Below are 20,910 nucleotides of genomic sequence, written 5' to 3' on the forward strand. Positions count from 1 at the left end.
TAAGCTGAATTTGGGTGCTAAGGAATTACAGTCACCTGCTCCAGGGACACCGAGTGCACGAGGAGCTGCCCAGGCTGGGACACGGCGCTCGCTGAGGTCTGGGAGAGCTGGGGACACCCCCGAGGGCTGCAGGACGGCGGGGCGCGATGCCAGCGCTGGTAGCAGCAGCGCCAGCCCCGGTGCCGACTGTCGAGGAACAGAAACCATCCTGCCGCGCGGGTGGCTCCAGCGCTAGATCCTTCCGACACAGCCAAAAATCCTGCGGAAAACAAAGGCAGTTTGTTGCGAGGGTTGCTTGTTTTTATGTAAAACAAGCAAAACAGGCTTAAAACAAGCTAATTCCTGGCAAGCTCCAGCCCGACCGTGCCCATGCAGCGAGGCGGAGGGCGGCCGGGCTCTCCGGAGCCGGGTGGCTGGGAGCACACGCTGGGAGCAAGGCTGCAGGGAACCCCGTCATGCCCGAGTCCCGCTTCAGGAGAAATGAACTTAGGTTTTTCCCTGAGGAAACTCGTGCGGGAGAATGGATTTTTGAATGGCTTTGGTAAACAAGCGGGCACGAAAAATACTTGGCTTGCTTTCCAGGCACGGTCACTGGAATTATGCAGTGCAAACAGGGGCGATGGCTAGAGCSCAGGAGCGGCCAGGACGGGTTGTGAGGAAGGAATTAGGGCTCCCAGCTCCCTGCCTGGGAGCCTGGCAGGGACTTGGCAGCCGCGGAGCCACCAGGCGCCAGCGCTGGGAGCGGGTCCAGCCACAGCAGGCGCCGTGTGAAGCGAGAAGAGGAGCACGGGGCTGGGAAGGCAACTCCAAAACTCGGATGTAGCCAAGGACACCTGAGCCCCCTGACACGTGGGGTCCCCAGGACGGGACGGCCTGCTCCAAGCAGAGCCCAACCACAGCAGGGTCTTGTGCAACCTGCATGGCCATTGCTCGGGTTGACACCAGCATTCCCAGCYGCTCAGCTGCATCTATCCCCTGCATCCGTTCTGGCACAGCCCTGGCACCAGCTCCATGTGAAACAGAGCATCCCCAGCCCTGCACACACTGAGGACAAGGTGGGAGCTCATGGGACAGTTGGACTYGTAGGTTCCTTCCCCAGGTTTGTTCCCATGGGGTCAAACGCTGATTCTCCCTGAACTGAGCAGATTTCCTTCCAAGGATTTAACTTTGCACCATGGAACTTGGTACGATCCCAGGACAAAGGCATCCTTAAAGCTTTTTCCACCCACACTTTTCCCAAGCCACCAATAGATCAGACCAAGSCAGCAGGAGGAATCCTGCCCCTGCTGGGCTGCTTCCCTCCTCCAAGGCAGCCTGTTGGGAAGCTGCTTCCCGGCCTGCACGTTTTCCCACCCTTTGGAGCCACAGCTGGACCTCCCGCTCACATTTCACTGCCAGGACCACGAACTGCTGAGTCAAACAGGTCCCAGGGGGAAGGGGCTCCTTTCCCACCCACCGTCTCAGGGCACCTCCAGCTGAAGAGCCGTCCCTGTCATGACAGGGTATTTGTGCAGACCCAGGGTCACACGGTGTGTGGCACCAGCAGGGAGCAGAAGTCCCTTYGGGCTGGTTGGGTTTCCCCAGGGCATCAGGGTGCTGGCAAAGGGCGCCAGGTGAGCGCCGTGCCCGCTCCCRTCACCAGCGCGAGGGGAAGGGACATGGAAGCCGGAGCTGCAGCCAGGGCCACGGGCCAGGCCTGAACCGCGCGGTGCTGCCCACCCTGAGCGCTGAGGGGACCCCGAGCGGCCGAGGGGACCCCGGTGTCYGCTGTCCGGGCCTGGCAGCGCCGGRCGCAGCGTGGCGGCCGGGCCGAGGGCCCTGCCCGGGAGGTGGCAGCAGACACGGCGCGAGCAGCGGGAGGCAGCGGCTCCCGGAGCGGTGCCCGGGCCTGTGGGTTGGGGTCCCCATCGCAYGGCAAGGACGGAGCCCGCAGCCCCCTGCCCGGCGCCCACCCCTGTGCCCTGCTGGGGGTGTCCCCCGCCTCAGGGAACCCCGGGTCACCTCACACTGTCCCCAGCCCAGCCGTCCCGCGGGAGCCAGGCCCGGAGCCCTGGGGACAGCGCGCTCGCTGCAGCCTGGAGCGGGGAGCACCCAGGCTCCGCTGGGTCCCTACGGCAGCGGCCGCCCGAGACCAAGGGCTGCCTGACACCCACAGTGTCCCCAGCAGCGTCCCCAGGGCAGGGGCTGCGGGCACCGTCAGGCTGCCCCTCTCCCAGGGTCTCCAGCTTGGCCCTTGGGACGCAGCCGTGGCTGCGGCAGGGCCGGCTGGCTGGGACACTCCCAGGAAACACCATTTCCCAGGGACGTGACTTCCCCTCCCAGTAAACAAACTCCTTCCACCGACGCTGTTCCACATCATCCCTTCCGGTGGCCCGAGACCTTCCCCATGACCCACCTCCATGTCCCTCCTTGGGCTTGGCCATAGGCCCGGCCCATATCCTGCCTTGCCTGGGACACACGTGGCCCAGGTTTCATTGCACGCCCGTGAACTCCTCGTTAGGTCCTCCTGGAAACCCCAATAACAGGGACTGGCGACAGCATTTTCCCCATCTCCTGCAGCCCACGGCCTCCCGGCACCACRTGACTCAACCACAGCGGTACCCAGGAGGGCTTGAGCTATTTTCAAGGACCTCTGGGTTTTGCTTTTAAAACCAGAGCAGTGGTAGGTGGAAAAACAACCAAGTGACAGCAGAGCTGAAGAACAAGGTTCTAAGGTGCAAGTTGCCCTTCTGCTAACACCAGACACCCCTGCCTGGCTGCACTGCAGGCCTGGAGAACAGGAGGGCTCACGGAAGGACAACTGTGGTCCTCATCTGACTACTGAGGTCCTGTGGGCATGGGGAGGTGGCCAGGCCTGTGCTCCCGGGTCCTGCAGGGCCCCATCCACACTGCTCCACAAAAACACAACTTTTGCGACAAGGGTGTTTTGGAAAGTGCCTGGGGTTCTTGTTGATAGCCGAAATCCAGGTCAAAAGCCAAAGCAAAACACAAAAGTAGGAAACAGACTCACAACAAGCGCTTTTTTCCSCCCCCCYCCAAGAAGTAATCCCAAGAACCTGCAACAACCATAGTGAGACGCACGAACATAAGCACATAGCACTGACTTACCCATCCAAACAGCGCCTTGGGAGAGCTCAGCTCAGTCAGGAGCACATTGCTTGGGTGATCCAAGTTCTCCACAGCCACAATGGATCAGGAAATGACMAGGAGCAGAAAAGGTATTTGCTGCTTCCTCACCCCAAAGGACTCCTGCGTACAAGTTTTGATTTGTTTCCTCCATTTCCAATATTCCTAAATTCCCACTAGGGAGAAGGGAATTACACTTTCCTGGATGATAATCCATCTAAATACAGCACTTCTTAGGGAACTCAGCACTTTTCCAAGCCMTCCCCCTCCCTTGTGCCCAGTGGGGAATACTCCCCTCCCTCGAGGGCGCAGAACCATCAGAGCAGAGGGGCTCAGAACTAAACACCCTAGAAGAAGCGGCTGCTCTCTCATTTCTTGCTTATGGCAGAGATGCTTCAGCCTGAAGTGGTAGGAGGTCACCTGCAGCTTTGCTCCTTCGGCAGCTGGTCTCAAGGGTGCTGGGGCAGATCTCCTCCTCACCTGAAAACTGCTTATCAGTTTGGCCAGAAGCTTGGCCAAGCAAGACCCCACACATGCTGCTCCCTTGTCTGAGGGCACAGGGACATGCTGTCGTCAGGAGATGTGCAAAAGCCCATCCCTACGTCCCTCTGTTCCCTCTGGTTGGGGACAGTGCTCTCAAAGCCCCACCACACACCTCATTGGCAGAGAAGGATGGACCCACCTTCCAGAGCCGGGCTGGATCTGCTCGACTTACCTGGAGCACTGGGGAGCTCTAGAAAGTGGGTGATGCTCTTCCTGCAGAAGTCACTTGTGTTCCAGACACCAAAATAGCTTGGAAGCAGCTCACAAGGGCCCTTTGAGCCACCAGCCACCACCGTGCCAGTTCCCAGCATGCAGTCCCCACTGGTAAGCCAAGAACTTACAGAAGCGTGGGTGCCTTGTTACCCTGCTCCCAAACGCAATCCCGGATCAGAACGAGTCAATAAAGCCAGGTTTAGAAAGTACCAGTTTATTTGAGCAAAAAAATAAAAATAAATTGGTAACAGTGGAAAATCCCCAAGAGCAATTACACAAGAGAATCTAAACATCCAGAGACAAGACTCTGCTCCTGCCTTCCCGGTAGCGCTGACCATAGGCATAAAAGCTCTCCCAGTCTACAGTGACCTCTAAACAGCTATTTTTTCTTTCCCGTGCCCCAGAGCCTGTGGTTTCCAGGAACAAGCTTGTACTGGAACCAGGTCAGGGAGTGGAGGTGGAGGAAGAGCCTTGAGACACATCCTCTTGAACCGATGACCCAGGACATCGCTGCCCTGGCATCCCCACTTCACTAGCCTGCAACTGGCAGCACTGCAAGTTTTTTGTTCTGGTGCCTCTAGACACGTCCCCAAGCCTATAGCACAGTCTGTGAGAAGGCTTGAGGACTCAGAGAGATGGGCTTTTTTTTTTCTTTTTAAATAGTCTTCAAAACCGTCTAGTTTGGTACTGCCTACCAGATGACTCCAACTCAAGACTTCACACCCAAATCTCATTTCAGCAGCTGTAACAGGACAAGACCTGCACAAAGTCCTTCCTGAAACCGGGACCTAAGMCACGCACGTTACCCTTCCCTCCAGGAGCAGTTTGGGGAACTGGTCTAACTCAGAGGTAGGAGCTGTTTACCCAGGGCGTTGAAGCAGGAGCTTCAGAGCCAGCGCTGTGCAAAAGCTCAGAGCTCCCACGGGGAAGACCCTGCCCAGGCTTCCAGCTACAGGCACCAGCCTCCTGCAAGGGACAAGGACACGGCCTGACGCCACGGGGGACTGTGCCTAGTGACACAGGGGACACAGCCCTGCCCCAGCCCGCGAGCTCCTTCCTCTGCACTGCGAGCTGCCAGCGCTTGCAACAGCAGCCCCAGGAAGAAGAGGGGCATCTGACACACCATCTGCCACAGCCATGAACGACCTCGGGCACCAGCGGAGGCCCTAGAGACCCCCGGGCACGGTGGCCACGAGCCCAGACTCACTGCCTTCCCTGGCACAAAACTCCTCTCACCCGAGACAAGACACCAGACAGACACAGCACAACGAGCCCAAACCTCTCACACAATAAGGCTGCTGAAGAATCAACTCCAGCCTCTTCACTCTCAACGGTATTCTCAGTAAAATATATAGCTCTATRCGACTGATTATAATATATTACAGACTACAAATATTCCTGTCTTTTCCCTACTTCAATCACGTTATGAATCCGATTTTGCATACAGAGTAATCCTAGGAGTTATTGCCTTTATAATTAAAATTCACAGAATAAAGCTTAAATAGTTTCCACAGAGACTCATTATATTAGTGTTTTACATAAAAAGGATAAAAGTTACCAAATGAGAAAAGCAGCCATTTGAGAAACTATAAATAATTCTATTAAAAAAATCAAATCCAAAAATAATTATGGGAAGACCATAAATATCTTTATCCTCTACAGTAGCTGCTATAGAACTAAAGAAACGTGTAACACACTGTAGCAAGCACTGCTTCAGTTCAGAATATGAATCATAAAAAAACCACATATCTAGAGAAATGCCCAGCCAAAGGAAACACAAAGGGATTGAAAAAATAAATCTGAGGAAATTAAAAAAGTAGATTTTTTTTTTATTTCAAAACAATTTCTACAAACTTTATATAAACATTAGGCTATTTTCCTTAAAATTTTGTTATAAAAAAATCCTACAAACAATCCTGAAAAGGTAAGAGATTGAAGGCAAGGAAAGGGTGCTGTCATAGCCAAACAAAACGGACCGTCCTGATTTCATGGACTAGTGACCCTTGCCCGGGGCCAACAGGAAGAGATAGAAGCCTCCTGGGGAAAACATTCCCACAGGCCCTTTATGGCATTCAGGGATTTTGTGCCCTAAGGGCCCTATACTCCCTGATAAGGCAACGTTATCTGTAGTGTAAGAGATTCATAAATAGTTCTCTGACAACAACAAAAAAATGCTTCACATCAACAGCCTGCTGCAAGACGTCTATTAGCAAGGTTTATAAAACAAAAAGCCATTTCTATAGAAGCGGCCACTCGAGCCCTGACTGCACACTGGAGGTAAACACATGGTGTTTGCTTCCATATAGTCTGTTTTATGTTTATAGACCCTCTACCAAACCAAGCAGAAAATTTGGCATTTTTATTATTGTTACACTAGCTTTAGACAAAACGTGTTTTTTTTCCAGACTCTTTGTATTTCATTGGGCCCTTGATAGCTGAGCAGGATGGAAAGGGTCAAGGAGAAAGGGTTTTCCCCCCTCAAAGTTGCTTTGAAATTGAATCCCGAAAGAAYATTTTTTTCAGCATGCCTCATCGGAGGGCACGCTGTTTCCAAGCAGTCTGTTTGATGGGCACAAGGTGCTGTTGAGCTTTAAGCGTAGAACTCATTCGTAGGGGCTTTCTTGTAGATGGGTTTCTTCCCGAGATCGTAACTGCCTTCGTCCTTTTTCTTCATGCGATAGACTAAGAGGAGGATCAGGAAGACTGCAAACAGGAGGCCCACTGCCCCTCCTGCAATGAGAGCTGGAAAGAGAGCACGGATTAAGTACCAATGCCAGGAAAATGATCTGAAGCCCTCAATAACTCGCTATGTGAGCACACTGTGGGGACCGTGCTCCTATTAAACAGCAGCTTCCTTCCCCAAGGCAGGAAAAGAAAAATCTCTCTCATACAGCAAGATGATCACAACATTTGGACCAGCTTTAGCTCTTGCCGTGACACCTATATGTTGCACTAAGTTGTTTTTTCTAAGCCCTTGATGAAGTTTGCCTCAGGAAAGGTTTGTCCTGAGTGCTCGGGAGTAGCCAGTTGCTTGGTTTTGCTCTATACACAGCTACTTAGATGCAGTATCARTTGAGTAGGTGCTCAAAAGTCTTAAGGGTTTTTTTTGTTTTTTTCCTGGCAAGCAAGGTGCTTGCTCAGAAAAGGCAAGCCGTGGGCAGCAGGAAGAGGAAAACGGCCTGTATTTGATTTAAAACTTCATGATGTCATTGACTTGTGGCTAGATAAGCCTCCCGTTGCGGTAAGCGAGGTGCAGAGCAGCCCAGGAGCTGTCACAGAACTCGTGACATTTGCCTAAGCCAACTGCCAGATGGCCAGCTCAAAAACAAGTTGATCCCTCACCCCGCCACTTCGAGCAGGGTGTTTCTTGGCCACATAAGGCCTGGAGGGCAGGAGTGACCCTGCTACAGGCAGTCATGGAGGCAATGGCATCTCACACCCCTTCTCAGAAAGGAGCTGACCCCCAAGGATGTAAAAGATTTTTTTAATATGTTTTATAGAATATTTCTCACCAGAGTTCAAGGACAAGGTGRAGTATTACCTGTAAGCACTTCTGTTCTTTCAAAGATGCTGCTGTTGGCTGTGCTTGCCATGGAGATCTTGTTGGACAGGTTCTCTTCGACAGGCAAGGCTTTGTCTGGCACGATTTCATTGTCCACCATGGTGTTTTTGTTCTCACCTTCTATCTTTCGCTCGGTATCTCCAGGGATATAGTTGTCAGCTATCTAAAGGGGAGAGACAAGCCACACCCGTCAGTAAGCAGCACCCAGCCTACCCATGACTGAGAGCAGGCGGGGTGCGGAGGAAGGAGTTTGTTCAGTGCATGATGAGCACCCTGCCATTGCACACRGAGCTAGTGCAAGCTTCACCCTGAAATCCCAGGGAAGGCTATTCAGAAAGCTTCCAAGACAGGTCAGGGCCATGCGCTGGGTGAGAAAGGCAAGGGCAATACCTACCACAGGAGTATCCGTGGTGGCTGGGAACACGGTATCTTCAGAGTCTTCRTAGTCTGCAGGGGGGACAAAAGGGGACATTATTTCCCTTTAATTACAAGCCATTCTTCCAGAACCCTGACACTTCCAGCAATATCAGCAACTGCAATCAAACCAGGACTCTTATTCTACCCCAACTGCAGTTCCAGTTATCTACRGGTACTTTCACTGCTCGATGACTTTGCACAAGACCACAAGATGCAATCTCGAGACCAATAACTCCCCATGGGAGAGATCTTCAGTCCTATCCACTAGTCACAGCTTATGGGGAGTTGTTCTGCAGAGCTGGTCTGGTGCAACACGCTAGGCTAACGCCAGCAGAGGGGAAGGCTCTTGCCACCCATCCCTGCAGGTTGCTTTGCTAACCCTCACCAGATCTGCCCCAACATGCCAGGCATAATTTCAGCACTTCTTTCCCTTTAGAGGACAAACCTTCACATAAAGGGGACACGGAGCTGCTGAAACTGGTTTGGGCAAGGAGCTTTACATGTCACAAAGAGTTCATTCGAGCACCGGAGTCCTTTGCCTTATTTGGCCTCAGTTACAACATAAACTCTTTTAAATTCTAATCATAACCATCTCAGCAGTTTTATGGAGCTCAACAGGAAAAAAACGGGGCCAACGCAACACCTTTCACTTGCAGGAAGATGAGCTTAGCTGGACACCATCTGTCCTCACCGAGGGATTCAGCAGCACGGCACAACCACTTTCACCATTCTCCTCTGCAAGGGCCCAGGACCTACGTGGCTTCCTCCCTTGCACCTGACACACTGTAGTTGCCACTGGAGCTCTGGTTGGGCCCTTAATTCATCATYTGTGGCTGCTGCTGCTGGGAAGGGTCACACTATGAAATGAGGGAGAGCCACCTTCCCCCCTTACCTCCAGAACCAGATGCCTCATATTCATCTAATCCATCAGTAGTCAAGCGAGGCTTGAAGTCCCCAATGTCTTCATCGTCAGGCAAGTCTCCGGAGGCCGGGTAGTCAAACCACCTGGCATCCATGGTCTCAGTTTCTCTCACCTGCAAACGGGCAGGAGGGGAGAGAAGCGTTAAGTAAGAAGCAACTTCTCAAGATGGTTTCATAAAAGGTCAGGAGTTCAGACTCTGCTGAGCACATCGTTTCCATCACAAGGACATTAAACGCTGAACTTCCCTTCCACCTACAACATTATCTTCATTGGGCTGGAAATAGCTGAATTCCCCCCAAATTTCTCAGAATAGAACCGGAAGCCTGTCTGGAAGGGGAATTTCATGAGGGCAGCAGATTCAGGTGGTTCACTTGAGCAGTCACGGGGTGAAATCATCACAACAGGAACCGGATCAGGAATTTATAGCAAAAGCTTTTGGAAGAACAGCAGCTACAGATTGTCATACAGATTCGTAAGGGCTTGCTTATATCCGCAGAATGAGCCCCTCGCCTACAGCACCAAAGATCAGATTATTTCATTGCACTGAAACTTCAGATCAGGGCAATTTGGTGCTTCCTCTACCGAGAACAAAGCTACTTTATCACCCAAGGGTTAAGAGCTGGCTTGTCAGCTCAACTGAATTGCAGTGCAATATAGTATGACGTTCAAGAACATTCGCTATCAGGATCGACTTGCCTGAAGGAAGAACTTGCCCCGTTTCACCTCTTAAAGCTCCTGTAAACAAACAAGGCTGTAGCTTGAAAATGAAGCCCACAATCGCGGAGTCAGACTCACGTTAGCAAAATAGCAGCACAAGAGAGGTGCTCTGCTGAGCTGCCAAATAAGCAASGCCAGAAGAGCCACCTGCTTTGCCTTGAGGGCAGTTTATCCATTTAAATTTGGGCCTTTCAGGTGCCCCGGGATGAAGTCTCCTTACCAAGGTTATGCAAGAGCCCAGCACAATTTCTCCGCGAGCCCTTAGCCCTGGGGCCAGCCCTCGTGAGGGCACCGCAGACCGGAGCTCACAGGTTGCCCAAGAAACCCACACATTCCARCAGCTTCAGCTGCTTCTCATTCCAGAGCCGTGAAGTCATCTGCTTGGGAGGGGACTTAACCCCTTCCCTAAGGCCACGCAATGCGGACAGATGGGTCTTCCTGGCGTCCAAAATTCCTCCATGCTATCCCTGCAACTGCTCCATCTATGGAAACATTGGAAATGCTTCCCCCCTACCTTCCTTCCCATTTCCTGCCCCTTTGATTGAAGCCCTGCAGGTTTATCTGCATATCAAGTTGTTCTTAGAGAGGCACAACAAAAGCCATATCTTTAATCCACGTTTGTACAGGGGAATTTAGGGCTATGCAGGTTAACCATTAATTGTCCCCACAGCTCTTGGGGCTCTCCCAAGAGCTCTCTCCTGGTTTTACCAGGCTGGGAGAGCCCCAAGAGCTGCAGGGACAATTAAAAAGGGAACAATTAAAACCAGCACTGGCCACCTCAGCCTTGATGCCTGCAGCTTTCTCAGGGGACAAGGCAGCTCCAACAGCTTGGGGCAGTTTTGTTGCCAGCCCGGTCAGGTGTGACCCCATTGCACAAGGCCTCGGTGAGGGAGGCTGATGAATTTAATCAGCTATTGATCCTCTACAGGGTAATTAGTGATCAGCCATGAGCCCTGCGTCACCTTCCTCCCCCTGCCAAATCCCAGCCTCGTCTCTAGCCTAGGTTTCCCTACTTATTAACATCCTGGTTTAGCCACAAACAAGAGCCTTGCGGCCGGAGCGAGATGGTTTTTCCTCATAGCCCAGGATTGCACAAGGAGCAGTTGGAGGCTGCACGTGCTTTTCGTTAGTTTACAGAGGCATCTTTGGTCTCCTCAGCAACTGGGCTGCAGGACGAGCAAACCAAGAGCCCAGAGGGCACCMAGGGCTGAGGGCAGCTCTCCTAGAGAGACCCAGCGGCTCCACTCTGCCCACGCCGGGCACTAGGGAATGGCGTTGGGGAAGGAAGGAGAGCTGGAAAGAAGCCCCCTCGCAGCCTGGAACAAGGCATTCCTAACATCACAGCTCACTTGCTCCAAGGCAAATCCAAGATATTTGAAGCCCAGCCAAAACCAAGCATGCAACAGAAACTGCTGCCAGACGGCAGTTGCTGCTCCCATTGAGGGGCAAGAAGGCAGAGATTCCAGGTTGCTCCCCAAGGAGCAGCTCTGCACAGACAGCGCAGGCCAAGGAGCTCCCGCTTCGCTGTGAGTCCTGGCCAGCTCCCGTCCTCCGGGGCGGCTGCAGGAGGGCCCGGCCGGGGCGGCTGCGCCGCAACGTGGCCCGCGGCCACGGCACTGGGCAACGCGCCGGGCTGGGCCGGCAGCAAGGCCTCCTTGCATCGAGGCAGACGGTGTTTACAAGGCAGGGGACACAACAAGGAAATGACTGACTCACCGCCACAAATAAGATTATATGGGAGCGTGCTCTGAACTCGCTTTTCATCAGTCTCTCGAGCAAGGACGGGGGAGTTCCTAGAAGCCAGCGGAGCTTCTCAAACAGCACGCGCCGCTGTCCTTGGGGGCAGCGAGCCCCTGCGTCCCAGCCCATCCAGCAGCTTCTCCCTGGAGAAGCTTCCAGGGAAGCTGGAGGGCTGCTGGGCGTCTCYGTACGGATCCTCTAGCTTCCAGGACCCCGTCTCATAGGGATGGGGCTGTTCCCTGGAGCTGGRACAAAGGCAGTGGTGCAGCCCCCTGCCCAGGAAGGGTTAAGGTAGCAGGGTTGGGGCGGGCTCTGGAGCGGGCACATTCCTTGCATACACACCTGGCAGGAGGCACAAGGAGACAAGGTGAGCCCAAAGCGAAGCCCAAAGCGAGGCTTGGGGCTCTCTAGGCACCACCAGGTGCTTTCCCAAGCTGCGCTCTGGAGCGCTCTCCCTTCCCAAGCGGGAAGGGCCACTCTTCCTGCAGTGCAGGCCTCCAGCCACGAGGCAAGAGCTGAGCGGCTGCAGCAGGATGACATGCAGCTCTTGCCAAGCTGGCCCTGGCCACATACAGCTCAATTCCCCCTGCCAGTGCCAGCTGGAGAGGGGCAGCGGCGCTGCCCGGGGGCTGCTTTCTGCCACCCGCCAGCCCAGGCTGGGAGATGGGCCAGGAAGTCGTTGCGAGGGCCAGAGCCAACGGCTGCCTGGCTCCACCTTGCCCCGGTGCCCAAGTCGAGCCCTGCCTCTCACGCGCTCCTCTCCACGAGGCCTTTACAGAAACCTGCCACTTCTGCAGAGGTCTAGATCCAGGATTTCTAGTGTTAAGCAGCTTTTATCCCCAGTAAGCACCAGGAGGGATTAGCYGGTGTGCCGGGGGACAGAGCGGGAGCTTTTCCTGCCTGCCAGGAACAAAAAAAAAATCCAGAGCTCATTCCCGGCCAGCCAGCACGTCGGGCGYGGGTGCCAAGCGCCATTCCCGGAAGAGCCGGGCGCCAAGGGCTCGAGCTCGAGGCCACACGGAGTCACCACCGCTTGCTCTGCTCCTGCAGCAGCAGCGCCGAGCGGGTCCCCTCGCGCTCAGGGCACAAGCTCCCAGCCGGGACTGCGTGTCCCTGTCACCCTTCCCATCCCTGGGACCCCTCCCAACACACAGGTTGCCCCCAGGCTCTTGTCACAGCCAGGACATTCCGGGACATTCACTGTGGCACTAAGCAGAGCCTGTCTCCTGGGCAAATTCCCCAGCCGCTGGCGACTTCTGGGAACTAGTAAGTCCAGGCTGCTCAGTGCCCAGCCCACATATCTCACCAAACAAACAAACAGAGAGGACAGTCTGGGGCAGAGCTTTACAGACATGGAATTGGCTTCTAGGAATTGGCTTCCAGAACTGGCCATCRTTCCCAGGCCAGCACAACAGTGCCCTAGGTCACTAAATACCTCTTTGCAAGGGGATGCAGAGCCGGGGCGTGGGGAGCCGGACACCCCGAGCGCCGCGAGCTCCTGATCCAGTTTACAGCCCTGCAGCGGTGGCCGGGCACTYGGCCCTGCGTCTCCCTTCCCAGCACTGTGTACACAAGCCCGGGTGCAAACAGGAGCAAGGTGAAAGTCAACCTTTCCCATACAAAGGAGCATGGAGCAGGGCCAGGCTGGGTGGTGGCAGAGCAGGGAGAGCTGTTAACCCCTGGTGGCCTGCAGGGACAGAGGAGCGTCGGTCACTGCTGCTGCTTTTGCCAGGTGCTCAGAGTCCAAGGCTGGTGGTTTGGGTATCACTTCACCCGACCCGGGCTTAAGAACAGGCTCTCAGGCTATGGAATAGATCCGAGCCACTGGCCCTGGGTGTGTTGAGGATGGCCCTGCAGTCAGGACTAGGTCTCCAGCCATGGAGGTCCAAGAAGTGCCCTGTGTTGAAAGGAGAAGCCCACACAAGAGCAGACACAGGTGCACGGGGAAAGGTGCTTACTGGACACCAGGGTGTCACTGTCAGCACCCAAGTGGCCAGGGCACCCCAACTGCCACACTTGCACTGGGCAGTCCCACTGTGTCACCCCCAGGTGCCTGCAAAGCAGCAGGCCCTGGTTGTGGGAATTCCTTCCCTACTCGGTGCTCTTGTAGCAGCGCATGATCTGGGAAGGTTTAAGCTTTGGGAGAGCACGGGGGCAGTGGCTCTGAGCAGAGCCAGGTGGCTAAACGAAGCCCATCTCCGAGCAAGSGAGCTGTGCAGCCAGGTAACAGGCAGAGGCAGCTCTATTTTCTCACCCTAATAAGCATTAAAAGTAATTAAAAGCAACATGAGCTTCCAGCAGAGACAGCTCCTACCAGGTTAGGAAGGGAAGGGGCTGCTATTCCCCTCCGAAACAGCCCTTTCCTCCTCTCTCCCCCTGCCAACACCAGCTCAGAGCAGGGGGCAAACGTCACCTCTGTCCTSGGCGCAGAGCAAACACCATTATTTCAATCCAGCTCGCACCTAATCCCTTCCCACATGGGGCACAGTTAACCAATCCACTTGTGCTAACTCCTCGTGCCCCTGTGCAGAGGGGACCCGTTTCCCTCCAGTCCCTGGCCGAGCTGTCCCACGTAATTCCCAGCACACGTGGCCCGCGTGCCAAAGCACACGAGCTAATCGGCTTCCAGGCACACGTGGGTTTGGCTGCATGACAGGCTCCCGGGCAGGGGCAAACGCCACCACGCTGGTGCTCCACGGCGTCCCTGGAGCACGTCAAGGTGCACAGCAATCACGGCGAGCTGTAATAAATCCCCCACATCCAAGGGCTAAAGGGAGATTAAGGCGAGAAGCACAAACCAGGGCTCCTGGKCAGCAGTGGGGACTAGCACTGCTCCTCTGGGACAAGGCATCACATAATTCCTGTTGCATTTGTGCTGTGCATTATATACAAGAGAAAAAAAGAAATGCTGAGTTGTAAGCAAGGAGCTGGGCTTGTTGCACATAGCAGGGTGAAAGGAGCACGCGGATGGCTGCTCATTCCAGCTCATTTGGAGAAGTCTCCGCAGAAGCCCTGCCCAAGCAGTCACTGTCTCCAGGGCCGTGTAGAGAACCCCGCGCTCACACCCAGCCCCTTGTGCCAGGGTGGCTCTGTGGCCATGCTCACACCCCGCTGCAATTCCTTAAGCTCCTGCCAGCGGAGCCGTAATCCCCATGATGACAGCACCGTAATCCGGGGCTGCAGGACTGAGCTGCTCTCCCGAGAGCCTCCCTTGCCRCAGGGATGGACGTGGGTGCCAAGGAGCTGCCTCCGTGCGGGATTCGGGGCTCTCCTGCTCACAAACTCAGCCCCCAGTTGGTTTTAATGGGTGCAGTTGGCTTACACAGAGCCCATCCTCAGGCCGTGCGCTCCTTCGGCCAGCGGGAGGAGGACGGGTGACTCCAGGGGAACAGGCTCTTGTTCACCTGCTCCTGCCCCGTTACGAGCCAGGAGCAAAGCTGCAGACAGAGCTTCAGGAGCTTCCCCCAGACAGGCACTTGCTGGGATCTATTTACAGCAGCGCTGGCAAAATAGCTGCTCCACATCCTTAATTCCCAACTCGAGGGAAAGCTCCAGAGCCAGCGGGAGATGCCAGCTCCCACTCCAGCTTGAGCAGGCACTTGCAGACCCCCTGTGTCAATCCACTGCTCCCAAGCAAACAGAGATAAGAGTTTGAGAGAACACGGAAGGAGGGGAAAGCAGGTTCACACGTGGCTCGAGTGGGAAAACAACTCGCACGGAGCCATCTCCACCACCCCAAAGGCTCTTCAAGGCCTGGGCAGGAACCTGGGGCTGGTTCACAAAGATTTGGATACCAGTTACAAACCCGCTCAGAGCTAGTTCAGATCCATCACTCCCTAGGGCTCAATTCAGAGGCTGGACAAAGCTGTTCTGCCAGGAGCAGCCAAGGCTAAACAGGGGGTTCAGTTTTCAGACTCGTGACTCACTCTAAGGTCCCACCCTAAGCTTAAGGGCTCCCACCGTATCTATGTCTGTGACAGGGGAGAAATAAATGGACATGGAGGCCCCAGCAAGGCAGCTTTTCATCAAGGAAGATTCCTCATGCTCCTACCTCAGGCTTGACTTATTTGTTATAGGCCTGCAGACTTCCAAGGAAGCTGCCGGGGAGCGCGGTGCCTTTCCCTGCCACTCACCCCGAGCCCAACAGTGGCCCGTTCGTGCGGACGACATTCCCAATCCCACACCATGTGAGCACTTTCGCTTCCCTTTTAATCTAGTCGGAAGCAGCAGCCCTGACACTCCGGCTCTTTAGTTGCTCCACTATCATTTATAGGGACAAATATTTCCATAGTGGAGGCTCCCCCAGGTAGCTGCAGCAGAGGCTGAASTTCCTTTTTATTTAATTTAAAATTAAAAAAAAAAAAAAAAGAGACACATTCCTGCCTTACGCAGAGGTTGCCTTGGCTTAGACCCAGAAAGCAGCCACCAGCTCCAGATAGAGCTGCTTTATACGGGGAGATCTGCCACCCCAGGGAGCTTCTCCTCTCCGAGCGCCCCGATTCCCACCTGGAGAAGGGGCTGGCAGCAGCATCCCAGCACTYCCTGTCCCCTTCCCTCCTCTCTTGGCTCTGCAGAGGGGGCGCTCAGCTGGCCAAGCGAGTCATTTAGTACCCATTTAGTACCAGCTCCTCGTCCTCAGCCTCAGGAAATCTGGAGTCAGCGCCAAGAACAGCCCTCACATAAAGAGTCTCCTGCAAGAGCCTGGCTCCGGTGCACGCTGAGGATTTGCAATAAATATTTATCTCGCCAGGGAACACAGTCTTCCAAGCAGGACAGGGACATCAGGGASGGCCACGGTTGCAGCCTGAGAAGTGGGGGAAGAGCCAGCGAGAAAATTCCCTGTCTCCAAAGGGGGCACCAGCCCCTAGACGAAGCCTCTGTGCCCTTCCTAGCACCAGGATCAGCCCTTGGCTGGAGGGAGCCCCGCACTACGTCCCAGCCATTCCTGGGGATCTCCTTCCTGCCGCGGATCCGGGCCGTTTCGCTGCACGTCCTACTTTTACAGGGCTGCAACTGTCACATTTTAACGCGTCTTTTTATTGCTCTAGTTTTCCCGTCATGGTAGCTAAAGGGCAGGAGGCAGTGCCGACCGCTCAGCAAGGTAAACACGAGGCCATGGCGCTTTGTTTTCGGGGGGTTCACAGCAAACATGTAGTGTGGAAAAAGAGACATCTTTTTTTTTCCCCCCTCAGCATTAAGATGGAGCCAGAAAAACATCAAAAGACACAAATCCTTCCCAAGGAAGGCTCTGTTTTTACCGAGCACACGCAATTTGTTTAAGCAAGAAGCCTTGTTTTTGTTGCATGGGACTGTTTGGGTAACAGTACGATGGGCCTCACGGCCGCCTTCCCAGCCCAAGCAGCGTCTCACCCAGATTTTAATTAGCTGCTTTGATTTTTAAGTTATACCCATCATTTGTCTAACAACGGGCACTCAGTGTTTTACAAGCCGAGTGCCGGCCWCAAAGGGCAAAGCCAACAAGCGGCTGCACTCAGCCCTTCCAGCAAAAATAAGATTTTCCCCAGCTGGGCCAGGCAGCCTTTGGCGACGGCGAGGACAGGGCCTTTTCTTGTGCTTCCCCCTCCCACGCTGACATTTGGTCTYGATTCAGGACCAAGGCTTTAACCTCCTCCTCGAGGCCTTTCATTAGATTGGCTTTCTCCAAGCGGTCAGTCGGTTTAGATGATACTGCCCCTTCCTTCTCTCCCTCCTGCTGAAAACACACAGCAAACGTTTTCATTTCCAGCTGAAAAACCCCGCAAACGTTTAACTGCCCGGGCAATTCAGCTGCTGCTCCAGACGAGGCCATTTTCAGATCTCTCTCTGCCAACGCTAACTCAGCTACTCGCCTACGGGTAGCAAATCCTAATGTCAGAGACACTCACATAGCTTTTTACCCACCACGTCTGGCAGCCCCAGTCCAGAGCAGATTAGACAAGAGGCAGCAATTAAGATATCTGTGCTATGGGGGATGGCACAGCYCGCTGGCAAGGCAGCCCCAGCTCAGTCTTCATCCCCTTTCCCCACATTAGGGGCCGCTTCAGGGAAATCTGAGTCAGTGCTTAGGGTAAGGGGACAGAGCCCTTACTCAGACGGTGACAACTTCAGCAGAAGGGCCAGGCAGTTGCCAAAAACCTTGAGTCAGAGCGGGAGGGATCAGGGYCGAGGGCGACGCAGGCAGGGGCGGCAGCAAGTGGAAGAGCGCAGACATTAACACAGGAGCTTCCAGAGCCTCTTATGCAACAGCTCATTGCAGGTTAAGGAGTCTCTGCAGGGCCACRGAGCCTGGCTCACCATGACTACCTCATTCTAGTGGAAATCATTTGGATCCTTCATCCAAGGGCTGTGTTCCCTGCGTCCCAAACAGGCATCCGCGCTCAGCACAGCCCTGGGTTTGTCTCGTCCAGGCCACTTTTGCACCGGTTTAACTGCAGTAGCTTCAAGGCGAGGGCTGAGAAGCAGCACGACCCTTCCCTTGCTCAGGAATGGGCTGTTTGGAGCATGGAGGGTGCAGTGGGGCTGCAACGATCTGGAGAAGATAACTGTTAACTCAAGAGCAACGAGGTGCTTTGAGGGACGCTCCATTTCATCTAGCAGGAGCTATAGCAAGGGAATGCCGAGGCACGAAGGAGCCACAGTAACTTAATCAACTCATCGTATGAGTCAGCTCCAGGAGTCACCCGTTCTGCAGGCGTCACAGCTCCCAGCTTCCTCTATGGGGAGAGTCTTTATCCAGACACTGAACTGAGGGGGGGGAAAAAAAGCTCCAGATGGTGTTTTCGAAGCCTGCAAAACGCAGCAATTCTCCTATTTGAGGGGGAACAACTTTACACAAAACGTGACACAGCCTCTCCAGAGCTCAGAGCCAAGTGGATTCAAGYGGCTAGCACATTCTCAACAGAGTATTTGCCAGCAACGGGAGCATAAAGGGGAAGGGAAAAAAAATAAATAAATGCAGGAATTGTGTTCAAGTTTACGCCCCAAGCAGCCAGCCAGCTTTCCCTCCTCTGCACTGACATTGGGAAAGTCAAGGGAACAGCTCTCATCTTTATGGTGCAAGGAGGGCACAAACTGCTGGAGAAGCCACTGGGCCACTGCAGGAGAGGGAGGCAAGATCACACTTGGAGAGGAGCAGCAAATGGTCTCCCCACCCCAACCTTTCACACAGCCCCAGGCAAGGGTAAAGCTGTTAACAGGGGCTGGAGGGGAGAAAAAGAGGGAAAGAAACCCTGCCACAAACCACTTCTCCACAGTTGCTGGAATGGAGGCAGGGCTTTGATGTGCCAGGGCCTTGGGACACAACAGGAGGGGCAGGAAAGCGCACGGTTGTGCTGGAAGAACAAACTCCYAGGCAGGGCCCGACGCTCGGCGCAGGGACAACCATTTCTGCACTTGTCCTTGTCCTTCCAGCTGCCCAAAGGGCTGGGCTGCCCTGCAGAGCTCCCACCTGCAGCTCAACCCGTTGCAAGGGGCTAGATGGGCTACTTAGTCTGCACATTACAGGGGTTTCAGCCCTGACCACCAGCTTTGGGCTCCACTATCAAACCAGGGGCTCCTTCCTCCTACCAAAGGCCGTAGCCTCTGCAGCCATTTGTTTTCCCGTGTTTTGAGGGAGGCCCGAGCAAAAGCCAGGATTTGTTCCACAYGTTCAGCTGCCCCGGGGGCTTGCCAAGTTCGACGGTAAAATAAAGCAAAACACGCAGATAGCACCGACTTGATTTGATTGGGAGGGACAGATGAGAAACTGGGCAAAGAGCAGAAAGAACAGGCCTGGGGGATCAATGGCAGCAGGACAAGCCAAACCGGTTTAACATTAATAACACTGCGCTCCTTTCCAAACACAGCCATCATCAACAAGACACCGGCTCTGCCGATCGGGGAGGCCTCTGAGCACAACTGCTTTAAGCCAACACACACGGAGGCTGCAAAGAGCGTCGAGCCTCCTGCTCGCCACCTCTTGGGGCTGGATTTGCCCTTGGTGCTGCTGCGGGTGCAGGGGGGTGATCCCTGGCCACGCGGGGRCTTCTAGTGTTTATCTGGAGGTGCAAAAGCGGGAGGGCTGTATCAGCCCCACGGYGCCCAGCTGAGGTGCTGCCGGGCTCAGGCTGTCACAGCCCCCCTGCCCCAGGGACAGGCGGCYGTGCTGCACGAAACTCCCCTTGCTCCATCCTGGTGTTGCCGGAGGCCAACGAGGCGCTGCAGGCACCAGGGGCACTTGAAGATGCTGCTCTGCCCCTGCAAGGCTGCAAATCTTGGGCACCAGACCCTCCTGCTGATCCCATTTGGGCTAAATTGGCCGCTTTCAACTCCTCCCCATCCCCATGTGCCTAAAGCATCTTTTGGGGGGCACCACTTAGTGACAGCACACAAGGGGGCCAGAGCCCCCCCACAAATCTTCTGCCTCCCCCCACCACTGCAGCAGCTTCTCACAGCAAGTCACCCTGTGTTGTAACTGGGGCCACCCCCGGTGTCACCCGTGGCGCCGGGCAGCATTCCCCACCCTCTTACACATCCCGCGTTGCTCCACGGGGAGAAAGCCCAGGGGCGCGCAGGGGAAGGCGGCCCAGGCCTTGCTGTTTTGCAGGCTCAGGGAGCAGAGCCGAGCCCAAAACCGCTCTCCGGAGCCAGGCTCTTACGCAAGGGACACAATCCCTGTCTTGTTGAGGAAGGGCTACCTGCGCGCGGCCGGCCCGCGCCGCCCTGCACGTTTCAGCAGGGCTGTTAAGGGGGGGAAAGGGAGGAGCAGCAGCAGCCAAGCGCTTCCAAAGCCTGTGTCATCCTCGGCCACCTCCGCAGCCCAAACCGCTCACTCCAGCAAGGCGTTTGGTAGCTCAGTGTTACGGCATGAGCAGATTCCCCCTCGCTTAGCTGGCTGATAGTGACAAAAACTCACCATACACGCACACCCCGAGCTCTGTATAGGGATTTAGGGACTACATCTGTTCAAAATTTGTCGTCTTTACAGAAATCCGATGCTCGCAGCCATAGGATTCCCAGGGGACACCGGGCTGCATTTCATACCAAACATGGGCAGCGCCGCTTCCCGGCACCTTCTGCCCCCAAAGGGTGGCCCYGCTCCTCAACAGCCCACAGAGATAAAGGCTCTAGAGCAGGGTGCATCTGGGCTGGTTGCTCCTGGCACAGCCTAACCATCCATCCTAAGTGATGCCCTCCAAGGAAGTTTTCTGCATTACAGCCAGTCTGCAGAGCACCCCGAAACAGCTGCAATGTGCAACGCAAGCCCAGGGAGGCAGAATCCCAACCTCTCCACACGTGCCCGGAGCAGCCGGGCTCGTCCGCTTCGTTCTTATGGAGAGACTCGCCAGCCCTTCGCGGGAACGCATCGTTCATCCCTCCCGTCGGGCGCGGGGCATCTTTAACGCTCCTGCGACCTGAGACAGCTGCTCGGCGGAGCCAGATGGGCCCGGGAAGCGCCCGCAGGAGCCGCGCGGCGCCCGGCCAGCCCGGCCCCCACCGCAACCGCGGCGGGATTAGACTTAAACCCGGCCGCAGCAGCTGGGGATCAAGGTGCGACGGGCAGCGCGCTGGAGGGAGCCCGGGGGAGCGGGTGCCGGCACGGGGCGCCCCGGGAGCGCCCGGCACTCACCGACTCTGCGGCGGCGGCGGCCAGGAGCAGGCCGAGCAGCAGCGCGGCGCGGGGCGGCGCGGC

General features: G+C 55.2%; 1 protein-coding gene across 2 annotated transcripts in view; it reads right to left on the reverse strand.

Annotated features, from left to right (window-relative positions):
- Positions 1-5,787: 5,787 nt before the first annotated feature.
- SDC4 (syndecan 4) overlaps positions 5,788-20,910 on the reverse strand; it is a 20,094-nt gene continuing 4,971 nt past the window's right edge. Inside the window, exons 1-5 of one of the 2 annotated variants that reach the window (XM_026042230.1) lie at positions 20,848-20,864; positions 8,754-8,895; positions 7,839-7,891; positions 7,424-7,607; positions 5,788-6,624 (exon numbers count right to left, since the gene is read on the reverse strand). In XM_026042230.1, coding sequence (XP_025898015.1) covers positions 6,473-6,624; positions 7,424-7,607; positions 7,839-7,891; positions 8,754-8,877 — 513 coding nt within the window. In that variant the 5' untranslated portion in view covers positions 8,878-8,895; positions 20,848-20,864 and the 3' untranslated portion in view covers positions 5,788-6,472. Of the gene's footprint in view, positions 6,625-7,423; positions 7,608-7,838; positions 7,892-8,753; positions 8,896-20,847; positions 20,865-20,910 lie in introns of those variants that run through there. The other variant, XM_026042229.1, reaches the window with a different exon arrangement.

This window comes from Nothoprocta perdicaria, unplaced genomic scaffold, assembly GCF_003342845.1.
Source record: "Nothoprocta perdicaria isolate Ctin4 unplaced genomic scaffold, notPer1 scaffold_3, whole genome shotgun sequence".
Taxonomy (NCBI): domain Eukaryota; kingdom Metazoa; phylum Chordata; class Aves; order Tinamiformes; family Tinamidae; genus Nothoprocta; species Nothoprocta perdicaria.